Source organism: Elephantulus edwardii, unplaced genomic scaffold (genome assembly GCF_000299155.1).
Source record: "Elephantulus edwardii isolate Elephantulus edwardi_28Jun2011 unplaced genomic scaffold, EleEdw1.0 scaffold00231, whole genome shotgun sequence".
NCBI lineage: Eukaryota > Metazoa > Chordata > Mammalia > Macroscelidea > Macroscelididae > Elephantulus > Elephantulus edwardii.
In genome coordinates this window covers 561,576-580,826 of record NW_006399981.1, presented here as the reverse complement: position 1 = coordinate 580,826, position 19,251 = coordinate 561,576, and the positions used below count along the sequence as shown (strand labels likewise).

At 44.6% G+C, this 19,251-nt stretch overlaps 1 protein-coding gene across 1 annotated transcript in view; it reads left to right on the top strand.

Annotated features, from left to right (window-relative positions):
* PLXNC1 (plexin C1) overlaps positions 1-19,251 on the top strand; it is a 255,007-nt gene that overhangs the window by 515 nt on the left and 235,241 nt on the right. The window contains exon 2 of the mRNA XM_006898490.1: positions 1-993. This exon is cut by the window's left edge and continues 7 nt beyond it. Within this exon, the coding sequence (XP_006898552.1) occupies positions 1-993 (993 nt within the window). The remainder of the gene's footprint in view (positions 994-19,251) is intronic.

The window sequence follows — 19,251 nt, the reverse complement described above, 5'->3', positions numbered from 1 at the left end:
CTGCTGGCGCTGGCGGCGCCCGGCTGGGGCGCGGACGAGCCCGTGTGGCGGTCGGAGCAAGCCATCGGAGCCATCGCGGCGAGCCGGGCGCACGGCGTGTTCGTGGCGAGCGGCAGCTGCCTGGACCAGCTGGACTACAGCCTGCAGCACCGGTTCTCGCGCCTGTACCGGGACCAAGCCGGCAACTGCACGGAGCCCGTCTCGCTGGCGCCCCCCGAGCGGCCCCGGCCGGGCAGCAGCTTCAGCAAGCTGCTGCTGCCCTACCGCGAGGGGGCGAGCGCCGACCTCGAGGGGCTGCTGCTCACCGGCTGGACCTTCGACCGGGGTGCCTGCGAGGTACGGCCCCTCGGCAACCTGAACCGCAGGCCTCTGCGCAATGGCACGGAGGTGGTGTCGTGCCACCCGCAGGGCTCGACGGCCGGCGTGGTGTACCGCGCCGTCGACAAGAACCACTGGTACCTGGCGGTGGCCGCCACCTACGTGCTGCCCGACCCAGAGGCGGCGAACCGCTGCAATCCAGCAGCGTCGGACCGCGACACGGCCATTGCGCTCAAGGACACGGAGGGGCGCAACCTGCCCACAAAGGAGATGGGCCGCCTCAAGCTGCGCGAGGGCGCGGGCAGCCTGCACTTCGTGGATGCCTTTCTCTGGAACGGCAGCATCTACTTCCCGTACTATCCCTACAACTACACCAGCGGGGATGCCACAGGCTGGCCCAGCATGGCGCGCATCGCTCAACACACCGAGGTGCAGTTCCAGGGCCAGGCAGCTCTCGACTGCGGCCGTGGGCACCCCGACGGCCGCCGCCTGCTGCTCTCCTCCAGTCTGTTGGAGTCCCTGAACGTCTGGGCAGGCGTGTTCAGCGCTGCCACTGGAAAGGGCCAGGAGAGGCGCTCCCCGGCCACCACAGCACTTTGCCTCTTCAGGATGAGTGAGATCCAGGCGCGCGCCAAGAGCTGCAGCTGGGACTTCGACGCAGGCCAACACGACTGCGTAAGTACTGCCTCCAGAGCCCTATGGGGAGCGCGCGCGGGCAGAGCTGCATGGAGATATTTACGAGGTCCCGGGTTCTTAAGGTCCTGACTGCCACCAGACGGTGTAGAACTCTGCCTGCTCTAAAGCATGCCCAGAGGTCCATAGCGAGAGACTGTAAAAGGCAGAGGGAGGGTAGGAGTTAGGTTCAAAACTCTAGTGAGTGCATCGTGGTGCAGTCTCCAGTCCAAATGTGCAAGCTATTGGCGCGGAACCTCGGCACGCAGCCCCCTTGGTCTAGCTGCTTCCCCAGGGCTCATCCCCTGCGCCCTCTGTGTAGTCTCAGCATGCAACCTCGTGGTCTGCAGAGTTATCAAACACTGTACACTCCACAGAGAGGCCTTTGAACCCTATGCCCTCACGTCCCCCCTCCCGTTAACATGTGTGATGTGGTTTGAAGAGTTGGTGCCCTGCTCAACACGGACCAGCCTGGAAAAGAGGTTCATGTTTGCTGGAACAGAGCCGCCAGCACCAAACAGCCCAAGGGGGCGGGGCTGCAAGCTCTTTTGAGGGTGTGCTGTGGTCTCCAGCTTGGGGGCAAAGCTGGGGAAGCGGAGGTGGCTTTGTGGGCGAAAACCTAACCCTGGAGGGGTGCAAGGGAAAGTGGTGGAGTTGGTGGTGGGAACTAGAGGCAGTTTCCTGAGCTTTGGTTCCGTGGACTCTATGGCAGGGCTTCGAGGCACCACCCTGTTGTGTCCGAATCAGGCAAACAACACTCACTTCCCCTGTGCTCCCGGGGCAGCCACAGCTTGAATCTTGAGATTGGCGTTTCTTTGACCAGAAAAGAAAGCGGCGGTTCAAGAGGGTCCAGTTGATGGGGATTATAGAGCCATTGTGCACTTCTCAGGGAGGCCGTTTGCCTCCCAAGGCTGCTGGCACATCAACTCCACATATGGCTCCTGAGAGGGGAGCCTGCTGAGAGCCTCCTTTATCGCAGGACAGAAATCAAAGAGCAGAAATTAAAAGCTACAGGTGTTGCCATTGTTTTGGTACAAAATGAGGCAGAGAGGAAGGGAAGAAGTCTCCACTTGGAAAATGTGTTGTGTTGGTACATGTACCCTACAAACCACACAAGGGAGGCTTGGCTGGAAGGTATATGAATATGTGTCTAAAAAGACCCCCGTCCTTTTTTTCTGAAATGCACATTTTAGCAAATATTAGCCCTATTTTCCAGGGAAGGACGAGGAATAAAACCCCACCAAAATCTGGGAGTTCTTTTACATGCAGTGGTCATTTGCTTCTTCCTCTTTGCTTATGAACTGTGCACTGGGACAAATGTATGACACCTTCATTTAGATACTGGTATAATTTTTTTTAAAAAGATGCAAATAACTCATACTGCCCCCTAAATTGCTTATTCTTGCGATCCTCGTGTAATCCAACATCATTTGATAGCTGTTTATAATCATTTTACCATCATCCACTTCTCAGTTGAAGGACTAAATCTCGTGTCAAGATTTAGGCCCACTAGGTCTCTGGGGTTCATTACAAGACAGCTCACAGCCCCGCAGCAGGTAATAACTTGGGAAGTCCAAGCTTTGCCATCTGACAGCTGCGTAGATATATGAAGCCAAAACGTTTCTCTTGATGGCCTCTCTCTACCCATTGGATCTTTGAGGACTCAGGTCCCAGCTGGTGCCCTGACCACACTCAGAAACCACCTCCTGGCTCAATCAGGTGTTCCAACCTGCACCAGAGATGGGGGGCGGTGGGGGGGGGTGGGATAGGGGGAAGCTTCAGGACTGCTTGTCCATCTTCATTGGATCTTCTGGGGGAAGAGAGCTGTGACTTAGAAGTCATTCAAGGGATAAATGCTTACTGCCAGGATTCAGGCATTGGAAAAAAAGAAAGAATAAAATCATCCCCCTCCCCTGCATTTTCTCGCTTCTGTTATTTATCAAGCACTCCTAGTGTGTGCTCAGAGCTGTGTATTCTGAAAGACAAGGTTGCTCCCCCCTGAGCTTGTCATCCAAGTTAAATAATATACTCTGGTTCAAACAATAGTATGCAAGACTGCACAGGTGGGTGCTTGAAGTTTTCTTCCCCCCCCCCAACCCTTCATTCCTTGCTGCTAATATGCATTTAAAAGACGTAATGGAATTGCATTTCAGGAGGGCTTTGGAGAAATATTTTTTTACAAAAATGATAGTTTTGAAGAAAAAGCTGACAATTTTTTTTAAATCTGTTAAGTAGGCACATAAGATACTCTGCTCCACCAATGTTTGTTTCGTGCCTGCTATGGATAAGCAGTGCTCTGTGCTAGGTGACACCAATTTTGTCTCCAAAAGGACAATAGCAGGTTGGAACCCTGTTTAATGGGGTCATGGGATCCATCTGCCCCAGGCTGTCACTCAAAAGAATGATCTCATTTGATTACATTTGTTCTGCACCTTATTTTCAGGTCTTGAATGGGTTTTGGAGAAGGCAGGCTGAATTACAGGTGCCTGAAACAGGAGATAGGACTTGAAACACTCTAGAGGGAGCCTCTGTCGATTCCCAGAGCAGTTCCTTCCCCACAAACACAGGCGTCTAAACAGTAATCCACAGGCAGTGAGGCACAAGCAGCCACGCTGGCCTTCCCCTCTCCTGCTAGATGGCTCTTTCTTATTCTCCATCCTCAATCAACCATGGGGCAAAAACTGACAGGACTGACTGGGCAGCTTTTGGTTTTCTTCTTATCTCATTTTGGGTGGTTCTTCTCCCCTTCAGCTTCTGCTAAGGATTAATTTATGAGACGCTTGTGCAATGGGCGTGTACTCAGCCGCTTACATGCTTGGCCGTTACTTTTTCTGCTTCGCCACCAACTTTATGTTCCTTTTCGGAACTAGAACAGATTGGCTTAAGCCCCCAAATGCCAAGCAGCTGACTTCTGTAGAGCTCATAAATGGCTCTCAGGGGTGTTTCTAGAGCACTTCTCTAGGTGGTCTTTCTTTTGAACCCCTCATCAAGCCTGATGAGTCCCATTAAACACGTCCCCATTTACCAGATGAGGAAGCTCAAGATCAGTTAAGTGACTTGTTAAAAAAAATAAGGATCTGAGGCCACCAGCTTGAACCACATCTTGTCATGTCTACTTTTGTGTTCTCTCCACCAACCTGCAGGCTTCTCAGACTTTCCTTTAAGTTCCCCTAACTGTTCCCTCTGACCCTGCCCAGAAAGTGGGGGTGAGGTTAGAGGGCGCTCCTCAAAGTCAGTGATAGCCCTGGCCCTGCAGTATACTTTAAAACTTTCTGTACGGTTTTATTTTTCTCCCCTACCTAAATAACCTATCTGAGCTTGTGATAGTCATAAAAAGTAACAAATTCAACGCCTTCCCTGTCTCAACTCTCCCTAGCCCAGACACATCAGTACTAGTCCTAGGAAAACATTTGTGCTCAATTTTGTGAAGTACAATTGTTCCCAGAATTGCTGGGTTGCCATAGGTGGGTTTTTGGGGGTCACTTACATAAACAAGGCTGCCTCCCCTATTGATACAGGGTAGCCTTTTCCCCTGATGGTGGTGTCAGACAGCACTGATTTCTCCAGAGCCTTCTCCTCCTTGTAGGGAGACACACTCCCTTCCTGAATGACCACAGTCTGAATCCTGACGTCATTTAACTGCCATGCAGACGACCACAAAGCGCTCATGTGCTCCATACCCGGCAGCCTCCTAAGGCACACCTAGCCACTGTGTGAGAAGTGAGGACCTAGGATCACTCAGCAGCGGCAGTGTAGACTGACCTCAGAATCCGCAGGTGTCCTGTGATATGACTTCCGCCTCTCCTTTCTGCTGCGAGCCTGACAAGCCATTTTGCTTTGTTGTTGTTTTTGACCATCAGGTCGATTTTAGCTCATGGTGACCCCCTGTGTATAGAGCAGAATGACTCCAATAGGCTTTCCCCTGGTGGGTCAATCAATGCTTAAGGCACTGGAATGATTAGCCTAGAGGGGTGGTTCAAACCCATCCATATAGGAAAGACCAGCGGTCCGTCTCTGTAAAGCTCAATATCCATGGGAACCATGTGGGGGAGTTCTACTTCTGAGTTAGAATTGGTTCAAGGGCAGTACGTAGATTACACCTTTACCAGGCCTGTCTGCTCAGGTACCTCTGGGTGGATTTGAACTGCCAGCTTTTTGTCTAGTCTCAAACTCAACTCAGCCACTAAATGGTACTCAGAGGTAACTATCAATGGCTCTTCAGAGGTTGTAAATCACCTGGGAGGAGATTGCCCATTTTTCTCCTTCAGAGTAGCTGGTGGATTCAAACCACTTGCCTTTGAGTTGGCAGCCTAACTCCTTATCCCCCAGGCTGCTGGAGTTCCCTGCCAGAGTTTCTAGTCTAGGTAATAGTCAAGCACTTAACCATTTGCCCCATAATGGCGCCTTTTACCCTCATAATCATGGTCTTTGCAATTACGTGCTATGCGCCAGAGAGCTGGAATATGCCTAAGGATGACAGAAGAAAAACTGATGCCTTTGAGTTGTGGTGCTGGAGAAGAGTATTTCATGGAGTATACCATAGACTGCCGAGAGAACAAAAATGTCTGTCTTGGAGAGGGTGAAATCAACTTTATCCTTGGAGGCAGGATTTTGAAGCTCCATCTCACATACTTTGGGCACATGGTCAGGAGGTCCTTGGAGAAGGACATCATGCTTGGAAGGGTGGAGGGACAGTGCAGGAGAGGAAGCTCCCAGAAGAGATGGAATGATACAGTAACTAAGGCGATAAGGGTAGGTGTGTCAGAGACAGTGAGATCGGCTCAGAACAGGGCAGGCTTCAGAGCTGTTGTACATAGGGTCGCTATGGGTCGCAGGTGACTTGATGGCACACCACAACAACAAACATTTGATATGCAAAGATTTTATATAAAAATTATCAGAAATGCAAAATATCAGAAAGAGCAGTAGCAATTCTAACACCGACTTAGAAAAAATAGCAATAGAAATCAAAAGATGAATTGTACTGGGGAAAGCTACTGTCAGGGACCTCTCCAACATTCTAAAGAGCAACAATGTCAGTCTGGCAACCAAGGTATGCCTGATTCAGGCCATGGTCTTTGCAGTTACTTGCTATGCATCAGAGAGCTGGACAGTGTTTAGATTGACAGAAGAATGACACCTTTGAGTTGTGGTGCTGGAGAACAGTATTGACCATACCATGGATTACCAAAAGAACAAACAGGTCTGACCTGGAGAGGTTGAAACCAGGATTTTCCTTGAGGCGCTCCCTGGATGCAAGGACTTTGAAGCTCTGTCTCAGATACTTTGGGCATGTGTCCAGGAGGGACCAGTCTTTGGACAAGGACATCATTCTCTGAAGAGTGGTGGGACAGCACAGAAGAGCAACACCCTGGATGAGATGGAATAATATGATAACTGGAGGAAGGGATTAATGTGTCAAAGTCAATGAGAGTGGCTCAGGATGGAGCAGGGTTCAGAGCTATTATACATAGGGTTGCTCTGAGTCACAGACAACTCGATGGCACACAACAACAACAACAAAGTTTCAGGTGTTAATTACAAGGCCTGCAGTCCAGATCACTTGCTCTATGGGAGAAAGATGGACAGTCTTTACCCATAAAAGGTTTTTTCCACACATAAAGATTTATAGTCTCAGAATCCAATGTAGGGTCACTGTGAGTCAGATTCTCCTCGGTTGAAGTGGGTTTGGTCTAAGGTTTATTGGACAGTTACTGTATACCAGCTCTGTCTCAAGCACTAGCTGTCATTATCACTCTATGGGACAAGGGTTGTGGTTATTGTTATGATTCATAGATGTGAAAATTGAGGCCCAAAGAGCCTGATGAAAGTTCAATAACTGGTAAGTGGCAGAAGATTTGAAATCTGAGTGGTCTGACTTTGAGGCCTGAGTTGTTGTTGTCACGGACTATGCAGCATGTGGACTTTGGGTTCCGATGTTGCGAGGAATAAACCAGGACATTGGGTTCTGATGCTAATTCTGTGTTGCAAGGAATAAACTAGGCTACCTGCAAGTGGGGCTAGCTGCTTCTGGACGATGTTGTGTTGTGCCATTGAGTCAGAACTGACTTATAGCTGATCCTCCAGCTGTAATCCAGGCTGTAAATCACACGGGAGGAGATTCCCCATCTTTTTCCCTTGGAGTAGCTGGCAGATTTCAACCGTGTGCCTTTCTTTGGGTTGGTAACACAACTCCTTACTCAGTAGGCTACCAGAGCTCTTTGACAATAAAACGTGCTATAGATCATTGGCCAGGAGGCAATTTCCTGGTTCTGTGTATTTGGCTGCTTGGCATTCTGACCCTGGCAGAGTTGTTTGTACCACTGTCCAGGCATCCATTTCTAGACCACATTGATCTTCCTTATGTTCAGGCCTACAAACCAGGAGAGTGGTCAGGGCTGTAAGGATAGGTAAGAGGACTGCTTCCTCGTTTCTGTTCACAGAGACAGCTGAGCTCATGGTCAAAATCCAGACATCTCAGATTGTTGAATCAAGACCACAGACTGCCTTATCTGATTCTTAACAGCTGTGATGAAAATGTAAGCCCAGAAGGAAATGGACCTTGTGAACTTTTGTTTTGAACTGAACGCCCATGCCTGGCATAGTTTCTGATATATTAAATGGGCTCGTTGACTGAATACATGAAGGGTTTCAGAGGAGGATCAGGTTGGAAAGGTTGTGTATCGCTACCAGGAACACTTGCTTGAGTCAAGGCATTTCATACTTCCTTAAGTATGAAAGTATGTACTTTCTTCATGTCTGAGGTGTGAACGCCATGACAGGAAACAGCACCACGACAGGCCAACAGGATCCTTTCTTCCTTTATTTTAGGCTATCTGGCAATCCCACGTGTGCTGCAACCATTGGAATAGGCTCTAGTCTTGGTGACCTGGGAATTGACTTTCACCATAGAAACACAGCATGATTGAAATGTCTAAGATGCAGTTCAGTGATGTGCATGACCATGCCTTATAACTACCAGAGAAAAAAGCTTTTTGCTGTAGTTTCTGAGTGATTTCTGCATCAGCATCACCTAGGAACTTGCTGGAAATGCAAATTCTTGGGTCTCCTCTCAGACTTAGGAAATCACTGAGCTCTGATTGGGTGAGGCTGGCAAGCTGTGTTTTAACCAGCCCTCTAGGTTCTAAGAGATTCTAATGCATGCTCAAGTTTGGGAACCACTGATGTGAAGGAATACAATGCCCTTGATTTTTCTTGGGATTCCAGCTGTGGCACCCGGGATAGAAACGTGTCCTATTTTTTACCTCCATTGCTTTTAACTTATTGCCATAAAAAGTAACCAACTCATTCTTTCCTTCATTTGTTCCTTAATTCTCTTTCAGATGCTTAAAAGCAGCATCTAGAAAATCCTCTCTAAACTTGACATTGCTGGTTTGTAATCTGACTCCCAAGAACCTTCAGGTCTTTGTTTAATTAGCTCCTCTGCTCTTGCATACAAGAGGCTATTTGCATTTCATTCTAGAATGGGGGAGAATTCCTAGAGTCTCTCACCTTAAATACCAGAACTAATTCCACACACCTACCGCTTTCTCTCAGGATCACTCCTGATACCAATTTATGTCCTCTCCAAGGCTCATTTGGTTGTGTGGAACACAGATCCACTTAGACACAAATAAAGGGGAGGAGGGGTAGGGTTTGGTAGACGGAAACACATGGAATCACATGGGAGCCTCGGAATAGGAGTAGTGCTGTGTAGTGGTTATACTAATAAACTCCAGAGCCAGATCATCTGGGATCAAAGCTCCCACTTATGTGACCTTGGTCAGATTATTGCATCTTTCTGTATCTTAGTTTCTTCATCTATAAAATGATGATAATAAAAGTGCCTTTTCTTAAGATTATTACTCAGATTAATGAGTCAATATGTATAGACTGCTCGGAACAGTGTAACTTGACTTGTAGTAAATACTACATAAATGTTTACTGTTCTCACACTCCTGATATCAATAATAGTGAGGCTGCCGTCCTTGATGAAGCACTGGAGAGTGGCTCTGTACACAGGCAGTTTGACAGAACTTAGCAGGAGGAAGTGAACGATGTTCACTCTAAGTTCTCACTGTTAGTATCATTTAACATGATTGGTGCCCTCTGCCCCCCTACCACAGGGCCTCCTCTACTTCCTCAAACATTGTCCCCTCCTGCCTTAACCTTATTCTCTGTGGCCTTTTCTTCAGCCTCAGCTACTAAAGTGCAATGGCTTTCCACGTTGATTAGTATAAATTATCAGGAGAAAAAGAGAGAAGCAGAGCCAATGTATCTTCTCATGCTTGATTATCAGAAGTTCTGGTAATATAGTGTATTACCTATTTCACTGCTAAGTGAAAAGTCAGTGGTTCGAAACCACCAGCTGCTCCACAGGAGAAGGATGGATAGTTTCCAACTGTAAAGATATACAGCTTCGGAAATACTGTGGAAGGTTCTATGGATTGGGATGGACTGCACTGTAGTGATTTAATTCAGTGTGGGCATTTGCTGCTCTTGGTGCAGGTCCTGACCCCAGTAAAATAAAAAGAAGGGGATCTCATGATTGAGAACTCAAGCAGACATGGTGTTCAGGCTCTCTTCAAATCTTGTGCCTGTACGTAGTGATCCTATGTACAGTAGCTCTGAACCCGGCACTTCCTGATCCCGTCTTACTAAATCTGACACATCAACCCTCAATGCCTCAGTTACTATATTAATCCATCTTATCTGGGGTGTTCCTCTCTCTCACTGTCCCTCCACCCTTTCATCATGGAGAAGCATGATGTCCTTCTCCAAGGACCAATCTCTCCTGGCCATGTGCCCAAAGTATATTAGAGCTTTAAAATCCTAGCCTCCAAGGAGAAACTTGGTTTTACCCTCTCCAAGACATACCTATTTGTTTTCTTGGCAGTCCATGGTGTACTCAAGACTCTTCTCTAGCATCACAATTTGAAGAGATTGATTCTACTTATGTCATCTTTTGTCTCCTGCCCTCTGACTCATAACAAGTAATTACAAAGACCATGCCTGGAATAGACACACCGCAGTCTCTAGACTGACGTATCATTGCTTTTCAGCACTCTCGAGAGGTCCCTGACAGCAGATTTTCCCAATGCAATTCGTCTTTTGATTTCCTGACTGCTGGTGTTAAGAGTGTTGATTGTGGTGCTCGCTTCGGCAGCACATATACTAAAATTGGAACGATACAGAGAAGATTAGCATGGCCCCTATGCAAGGATGACACGCAAATTCGTGAAGTGTTCCATATTTTCGACCCTGAAATTAACCAGTCTGTAATGAAGGCTAATTCCTTTCACCTACAAATTTCGTCTTTGGATACAAAGCTAAGTGGATAGTCCTTACGGAGGGACTGTTTAAAAAGAGGCGGGGAAAAGAAAAGAAAAAAAAAGAGTGTTGATTGTGGAGCCAAACAAACTGTCTCTTCCCCATCCGTCATGGTGCTGCCAATTGGCCCAGTGGTGAAAATTTTTGTCTTCTTTATGTTAAGCTTCAATCCATATTAAAGACTACAGTCCTTGCCCGTCTGCAGTAAGCATGTCATGTCTTCTTCCATTTTGGCAAGCAAGGTTGTTTCATGTGCATAATGCAAGTTTTTAATGAGTCTTCCTCCAATCTTGATACCACATTCCTCCTCATAAAATCCTGGTTCCCAAATGATCTGTTCTGTATATAGATTGAAAAGGTATGGAGATAGCATGCATCCCTGCTGCACTCCTTTCCTGATTTTTAACCAGTGTTTCCTTGCTCTGTTCTGAGGACTGCTTCCTGGTCCAAGTATAGGTTTCATATAAGCACAATCAAGTGTCCTGGGATTCCCATTTTCCTCAAGTTTAGCTACAGTTTGTTGTGATCCATACAGTCAAATGTCTTTGCATAGTCAGTGAAACCCACATATGCACATTCCTCTGATACTCTCGGTACCATCAAGTCAACTACAACCCTTAGCAACCCTATGAACAACAGATCTGAACTTTATTGTATCCTGCACCATCCTCACAATCTCTGTCATTTTTGTTGCTACTCAAGCCTATTGTGATAGTCACTTTGTCAATCTGTTTTGTTGGGAGACTTGTCCTCTCTCCCAGCCTGATGCTCAAAGTAAATGAGATGAAGTTCCATGAGCCTTGCTTCTAATGAGCACTCTGGTTGCTCTTCTTTCAAGATCAATTTCTTTGTTCCTTTTGGCAGCTATGTATATTCACTACTCTTCACCAATACCCAAGTTTGAAAGTAGCAGTTCTTCTGTCATCTTTGTTCATAGTTGAACATTCAGATCCATAGGAAGCATTTTAAAAGAATGTGGCTTGGATCAGGTACACCTTAGTCTTTAAACTGACATCCTTGCTCTTTAGAACTTTGGAAAAATCCTTCATAGCAGATTTCCCCAACGCAACACATCTTTCTTGACTGCTGCTAACATAGGAGTTGGGGTTGATTGTGGATCTAAGGAAAAGGAAATGGTTGACAATTTCAGTCTTTTCTGAATCTATCATGATGTTGCTTATTGGTCCAGGGGTGAGGATTTTTGTTTTCTGGATGTTGAGATAATCTATATTGAAGGCTGTAGTCTTGGATTTTCTGCTGTAAGTGCTTCAAGGCTTAGTAGGGAACGATGCAAATGCCCATACTGTGACCATGTCTGTGGTGCCATCTCTGCTTTCTCTCCAGTTCAGTGGCTCTGTCTGCTCTGAACATGAGCTGGCACTCAGCACATTTAGATGGTGAAGACTGAGATCTGCTCTGAGAAATTCCAAAGTTGACAGGGCCTCGAGAACTGGTATACTTATGGGAATAAGGGCATGGCAGTGGTAGACTTCTTTATGAGCTCCGCTTATACTTTTTCTTTGCTTTAATATTCTATCTTGATGAAAAGGCTAATTTTTATTCTGTGACAATACAAATGGAATTGTGGCCGATGTCTCAAAGGTCCTATTGTTGATTTTCATATAGGTTTGACTTTTCTCTTAAATGGTTACACATAGTAGTTTCTGTGGAGATGTTATGAGGGGGATTTTACCCCAGCAACTGTCTTCCACCCTTTTATTATATTGCAGGGGTGAGCAAATGTTTTCTTTAAAGGGACAGATAGTCAATATATTTGTAGGCTTTGTAGACCACATCTGGCCTCTGTGGCGATTACTCAACTCTGCTGCGAAAACATGAAAACGGCCGTAGACAAGACATAGATGAACAAGCAGGCTGTGTCTTCATAAAATGTAATTTGTGGACTCAGATTTTAATTTCATATCATTTTACTTCTCACAGAATGTTATTCTTTTGATTTCTCTCCCAACCCCCACCCCTAGCCATTTAAAAAGTATGCACTTCTGGATTGTACAGATTTGGCCCACAGGTAGTATAGTTTGTCAACCCCTGCGGTTAAGGAAGTATAAACAGCAGTACAATGCAGTGTGAGACCAATTGTAATCCAGATTTAACAGAAAAAGATGCTGTGGAAGCCCCAAGGAATATCATCAAACTCAGCCTGTGAGTTTCTCGGTGGCTTCAGAAAGGTGATGCTTGAGCTGTGTGTTAAAGAACACGCACAAGTTAGCCAAGTGGAGATGGCAGAGAAGGGAGGTCTAGCAAGAAGTAACAGCTTGTGTACACGCGGGAAGTTGAGTAAGCTTGTGAGCGGCAAGTCCCTCACGCTGGCTGGACAGCGTCCAGAAATGAATGTGCAGGTCCAGATGGTGACGGGCTGAATGGGACAGGCAAAGGTCTTTGGAATATAGCCTGATGGTCAGTCATTTTCAGACTTTCCAAACACTGACTTTAAAATAAATCCTTTCCAGAAGCTCAATATGGAAAAAAAAGAGAAAAAGAAAAAGACTAGCTAACCATCATGGGCCTGCTGCTATGGATAATACCACTGTAAGTTGCCAGAAGGGGCCAGGTTTTAGAAAAAGACATCATGCTAGGAAAGGTGGAGGCTCAGAGAAAGAGAAGAAGACCCCTCAGCAAGGTGGACTGACCCGGTGACAATGGGCTCGAGCATATCAGAGCTCATAAGGATGGTGCCGGGTTCAGATCTGTTGTTCATAGGATGCTGTGATTGTAGTTAATTTGATGGTACCTTAGAACAACAAGTGCTGGGGATACAAGGGTGAAGCTGGAGCTGAGAAATACCCAGAACCCTACAACTTGTACCCATGTCTGTCCCCAAGACATTTCAGAGGAACCCTTTGACTTGTTCCTTTCCACCCCTGTCCCTAAAACAACTCAAAAGAGCTTCTTAGATCTGCTGAGCATAAGTGTGAAAGCTATGGCTATGGTTGACAGAGAGAATAACAGGTTTGTAGCTATTGTTTTTGTTATGTGATGTCAAGTCACTTGCAACTCATAGCGACACTATGTATAGGAGCCCTAAGTCCTACTCTATTTGTGCCAACCTCACTGTCCCTGACACACCTACTCCCACTACCCCAATCACTGAATTGATCCATCTCATCTAGGGTCTTCCTCTCTTGTGCTGTCCCTCCAACCTCCCAAGCATGATGGTCCTCTCCAAGGTCTGGTCCCTCCTTGCAACATGCCCAAAGTATGTCAGACGGAGCTTCAGAATCCCTGCCTCCAAGGAGCAGCCTGTTGTTCTCCATGGTATATTCAGCACTCTTCTCCAGCACTACAGCTCAAAAGCATCAGTTCTCTTTCTATCATCATCCCTAGTCATTGTCCACCTCTGATCTGGATCAGGTGCACCTCAGTCTCCAGCCTGACGTTGTTGCTCTTCGGTACTCTGGAGAGGTCCCTGACAGCTGACTTTCCCAATGCAATTCATCTCTTGATTTCCTGGCTGCTCGTACCAAGAGTATTGATTGTGGAGCCAAGCAAACGAAAACTGTTAACTATCTCAGTCTCTTCACCATCAATTATGATGCTGCCAGTTGGCCTGGTGGTGAAAACCTTTGTTTTCTTGATGTTGAGCTTCAATCCATATTGAAGGCTGCAGTCTTTGACCTTCTGCAGCAAGTGCTTCAGGTCCTCCTGAGTTTCAGCAAGCAGGGTTGTGTCATCTGCATAACACAAGTTGTTGGTGAATCTTACTTCAATCTTGATGACACATTCCTCATCATGTAACCCAGCCTCCTGGATGATCTGTTCTGCATACAGATTGAAAAGTTAGGTGCTGTCCAATTGATTAAAACTCATAGAAGACCTATGACCAACAGTCCAGACCCTTGCCCTATCTTGTGCCATTATAGTGATTTCTGCCATGCCCCTCTGTTGCAGATACTGTGCCAATCCGTGTTGTTGAGTCTTCGTCTCTTTAGTTGACCCTCTCTACTTTTCTAAGCATGAGGGACTGGCCCTTGGAAAAAGACATCATGCAGGGTTATGAACAGATGTGATAGATTATTCATAAGATAGAGAAGCAAATACTAGAGGCAAAATAACAAAAAGGAAATTGTTAGCTCAAACAAATGCATTTCTTAAGCTCTTATTATGCACAAAATAGCATGTGAAAATGTTATCAGTGATAGAGTGTATACTAAATAAGTGCAAAAGAAGTTAAAAAGTTGTTTTATATGAAAATTTATGCTTATCCAGGAACTTATGTTGCATGAACAGAAAGGTTGATCCTCAAATTTACATGGAATTTCAAGGGTTCCTGAATAGCCAAAACCATTCTGAGAAAAAATAACTAAGTGAGAAGCCTCACTCTTCTCAGTGAAAAATATGTTACAAAGCTACAGTAATCAAAACAGTGTGGTACTGGTGTAGAATAGATAGAGTAATGTAAGATAATTGAGTGTCCTGAAATTAACAGATATATCTCTGACCAGTTGATTTTATGCAAGGGTGCCAAGTCTACTCAATATAGAAAAAGAACTTTTTCAATAAATTATGCTGGAACAGATAGATATTTATGTGCAAAAGATGGGAGTTGGACTCATTCATGTTTTATACCATATATGAAACTTAACTCTGAATAGATCAGTGCCTTAAATATAAGGACAGAAACTCTGAAAAGAAAGTATAGGGTAAAATTTTTAGATTGTATTCTTGATAGTGAACTCTTAGATATGATACAAATGTTCAAGCAATAAAAGACCAAAAAAGAAGTAAATGGGAGTTCATGATTAGAAACATTTATGCATCAAAGGATTCTGTTGAGAAAGTGAAGAGAACCTACAGAACAAGTAAACATATATCTGATAATTTATGTATCTACAACTGTGTATTATAGCAAGTAATTATGAAGACCATGACCTGGATCAGGCACACTTCAGTCTCTAGACAGACCTTGTTGCTCTTTAGCACTCTGGAAAGGTCCCTGATAGCAGATTTACCTAATGCATTTCATTTTTTTAAAAATTTCGTTTGTTTATTTTTCATTTCAATGAACATCTACAGAGATTTTGGAATTGCATTTCATCTTTTGATTTCCTGACTGCTGGTGCCAAGATTGTTGATTGTGGAGCCAAATAAGCTGAAATTGTTAACAATCTCAAATCTCTTCACCATCTATCATGATGCTGCCAATTGGCTCAGTGAGAAGAATGGGAATCTAAAAATACCTGATTTGGGACACCTATACTTGAACCAGGAATCAGTCCTCAGAACAGTTCAACATTTTCTTAATGTTGAACTACAATCTGTGTTGACTACTGAAGTCTTTGGCCTTCCTCAACAGAGCTTCAGGTCCTACCCAGTTTCAGCAAGGAAGGTTGTGTCAACTGCACAGCACAGGTTCTTGATGAGTCTTCCTCCAATCCTGATGCCACACTCCTCCTAATACAGGTATGGAGACAGGATGCATCCCTGATGCCCTCCTTTCCTGATTTTGAACCATGCAGTGTTTCCCTGCTCTTTTCTGATCTGAATTTCTTCCAGTCAGTTGACCAGGTAGCTGTCCTCAAGATTTCTGACACAGACTGATGAAAACTTCCAGGGCCACATCTCTTTGTTGAAAAATGTCAGTTGGTATATCATCAATTCCTGGGGCCTTGTTTTTCACCAGTGCCTTCAGAGCAGCTTAAACGTCCCCATTTCCCCTTGGCTGTGGTCTTCACAATTACTTGCTACATATCAGAGGGCTGGACAGTGACTAAGGATAATAGTATAAGTATTGTTGCCTTCGAGTTGTGGTGCTAGAGAAGAACATACCATAGACTGCCAAGAAGAATGAACAATTTTGTCTTGGAGAGGATGAAACCAAGTGGCTCCTTGGAGGCAAGAATTCTGATGCTCTGTGTCACATACTCTGGGCATGTGGCCCGGAGAGAGCAGTCCTTGAGAAGGATATCATGCTTGGATGGGTGGAAGGACAATGCAGGAGTGGAAGACTTTTGATGTGGTGGATTGTCACAGTAACTGGGGCTGTGAAGGCAGGTTTGTCAGAGACAGTGAAATTGGCTCAGAGAACGACAGGGTTCAGAGCTGTTATGCCTGAGGTTGTTATAAGTCATCAGCAAGTTGGTACATACCAACACCAACAACCACCATGTATCTGATAATTTAACAAAAACAAAATGTAGAAAGAGCTCCTGTAATGTACCAGTAAAAAGACAATCCAATTAAAACGTCAAAGAACTTAGACATTTCTCCAAAAATTCCCAAGTCACCAAATAAGCACACGACCACATACTCCATCTTGAGTCATTGACTAGTCATTGTTGTTGCTAGTTGTGTTGAGTCTACTCCTATCATGACCTTGGGTATAACAAAAGGAAATACTGCCCCAATCAACTGCCATTGTCTATTCCAACTCTCTAGGACATACTAGCAAAGCTCCATTTGGTTTCTAAGAATGTAATCTTTATGCAAGTAAATTGTTACATCTGTATACCCAGAATGGTTGATAGGTTTCAACTATCTATGGTTTAGTTGGCAGTCAAGTTTGTAACCGCTGCTCCACCAAGATTCCTCTCATTAGTTTTTGTTGGCAGGTGTCACTATGTTGTTTCCAACACATAGCAATGTGATGAAACACTGTCCAGTTCTGAGCCATCTTCATAACTGTTGCTGTTTGACCTCTTTTTTTTTTTTTTTTTGCAACCACGGTATGAGTCTATTTTCCTAAAGATTGTCTTCTTTTTTCTGTCGACCCTCTAACTTTAGAGAAGTACAAATAAAAAGCACAATGAGATATCACTTTAGACTCACTAAAATTGCTACTATCAGGAAGATGAAATATTGGTGAGGAGGCGACTCCACAGTCTTACTCCCAGCTATAGACCCCAAAGAATTGAAAACAGGGACTCAAACAGATAATTGTACATGAATGTCTATTTCAATATTATTTACAATAGCTAAAAGGTGGAAACAATCCAAATGTTCATCATCAGATGAATGGATACACAAAATGCAGTATATCCTTAAAATAGAATATTGTTCAGCAATAAAGACAAATGTCTTTCTGAAATATGTTATTACACAAATGAAACTTGAAAATATTAATCAATCAACCAGTTGCTGGAGCTCTGGTAGCCTAGAGTTAAGAAGCTTGTGTTGCAATCCTGAAGTCATGCGGTTTGAATCCACCTGCTGCTCCAAGGGAGAAGGATGGGCAGTCTCCTCCTGTGTAATCAGCTGCCTCTGAAAACCTGCTGGAGGGTCAGCTATGGGTCGGTTCTGACTCAACAATACACAACAACAGTAACCAGTTGCTCTTCAGTCCTCATGTGTGTCAGAGGAGAACTGTGATGCATAGAGTTTTCAATGGCTGACTTTTGAAATGTTGATCACCGGGCCTTTCCTGTAAGGTGCTTTTGGGTAGACCCTTCCAGTCTTTTAGTTAACAGTCAAGCACATTAATCATTTGTGTCACCCAGAGAGATTCTTTGAAAATTTTGCACTAAATGAAATGTCAGAAAAGAAAAAATATTGTTTGTTTACACTTGTATGTAATAGGCATGAACATGGAAACAAAAGTAGATTAACCATTATCAGGGAATGGGAGAGGGAGTTACTGGTTAAGGGGTATAGAGTTTCTGTTTGTAGTGATACAAAAATTTTGGAAAAAGCTTTTTGGGAAATAGTATAGTGGTGATGGTTATACAACATGGTTAATGTAATTAATGCCTTTGAACTGTACACTTAAAAATAGCTGATATGGTAAAGATTTGTGAGATGTGTGTATGTGTGTGTGTGTGTGTGTGTGTGTGTATGTGTTATGTTGATTGCCTTCAAGTCTAGCACAACTCGTAGTACTCCATGAAGAAAAAGCCTGAAGCTCCTCTACAACCATCAACATTTATCAAAGTTCATAGAGTTTCCAGAGGCATGTTGTTTAGGAAGTGGATGCCACTCCTGCTTCCAAACCCATTAGAGTATGGTCTTGTTGTTATGTGCCATTGAGTTGCTTTCGATGTGTAGTGACCCTATCTATGTACAGCAGCTCTGAATCCTTCCCTGTCCTCCTCCAGTCTCATTAGTTCGGACACAACAACCCCATTGCCCCAGTTACTGTATCAATCCATCTCATTCGGAGTCTCCCTCTGCGCTGACCGTCTACCCTTCTGAGCATGATGTCCTTCTCCAAGAACCAATCTTTCCTGGTCACGTGCCCAAAATAAGTGAGACAGAGCTTCAAAATCCTAGCCTCCAAGAACAGACTTGGTTTCACCCTCTCCAAGACGTATGTCTATATGAATATGTATATTTGTATATATATGAGAAGAGAGAGAGAGAGAGAGCGCGCGCACGTGTATGCTTCCATCGTGCATATCTGTGCCATGACTTGGATATGAACCAAGGTTGCTGGGCACATGTTATATATATTTCAACCATACTATATTTTTAAAGAATGAGAAAATATGATAAAAAAATTATATATAACACTGGAGAACACCTAATGAACTCAAGCATAGCCAAGATTTCTGAGATGATGCAGGGTAGTGAAAGGTTCACGTCAGTTATTCACAGGGTAGCTATGGATCATAGTTGACCTGTGGCACCTAACAACAGTTACAAACTGTGTACTAGATCTTATTCTAAGGACTTTATCAGCATTCACTCATTTAATCCTCATAAGCCTTAAAAGGAGAAAGTGTAATACTGTTATTCCCATTTTACATTTAGTCCATTTTAATATTGAGATTGAGGCTTTCTGAGAAAAAAAAAAAAAGGATATAGGAAAAGTTGAGGTAATTTTATGTAGGGGCCTGGGAGAAGTTTTCTTCTAAAAGATGACATTGAGGGAGCTCCGGTGGCCTACTGTCAAGAAGCTGTGCTAAGGTGCCTGGTTCAAATCCACCAGATGCTCTGCTGGCAAAGGATGGGCAGTCTCCTCCTGTGCCAGTCAGATCT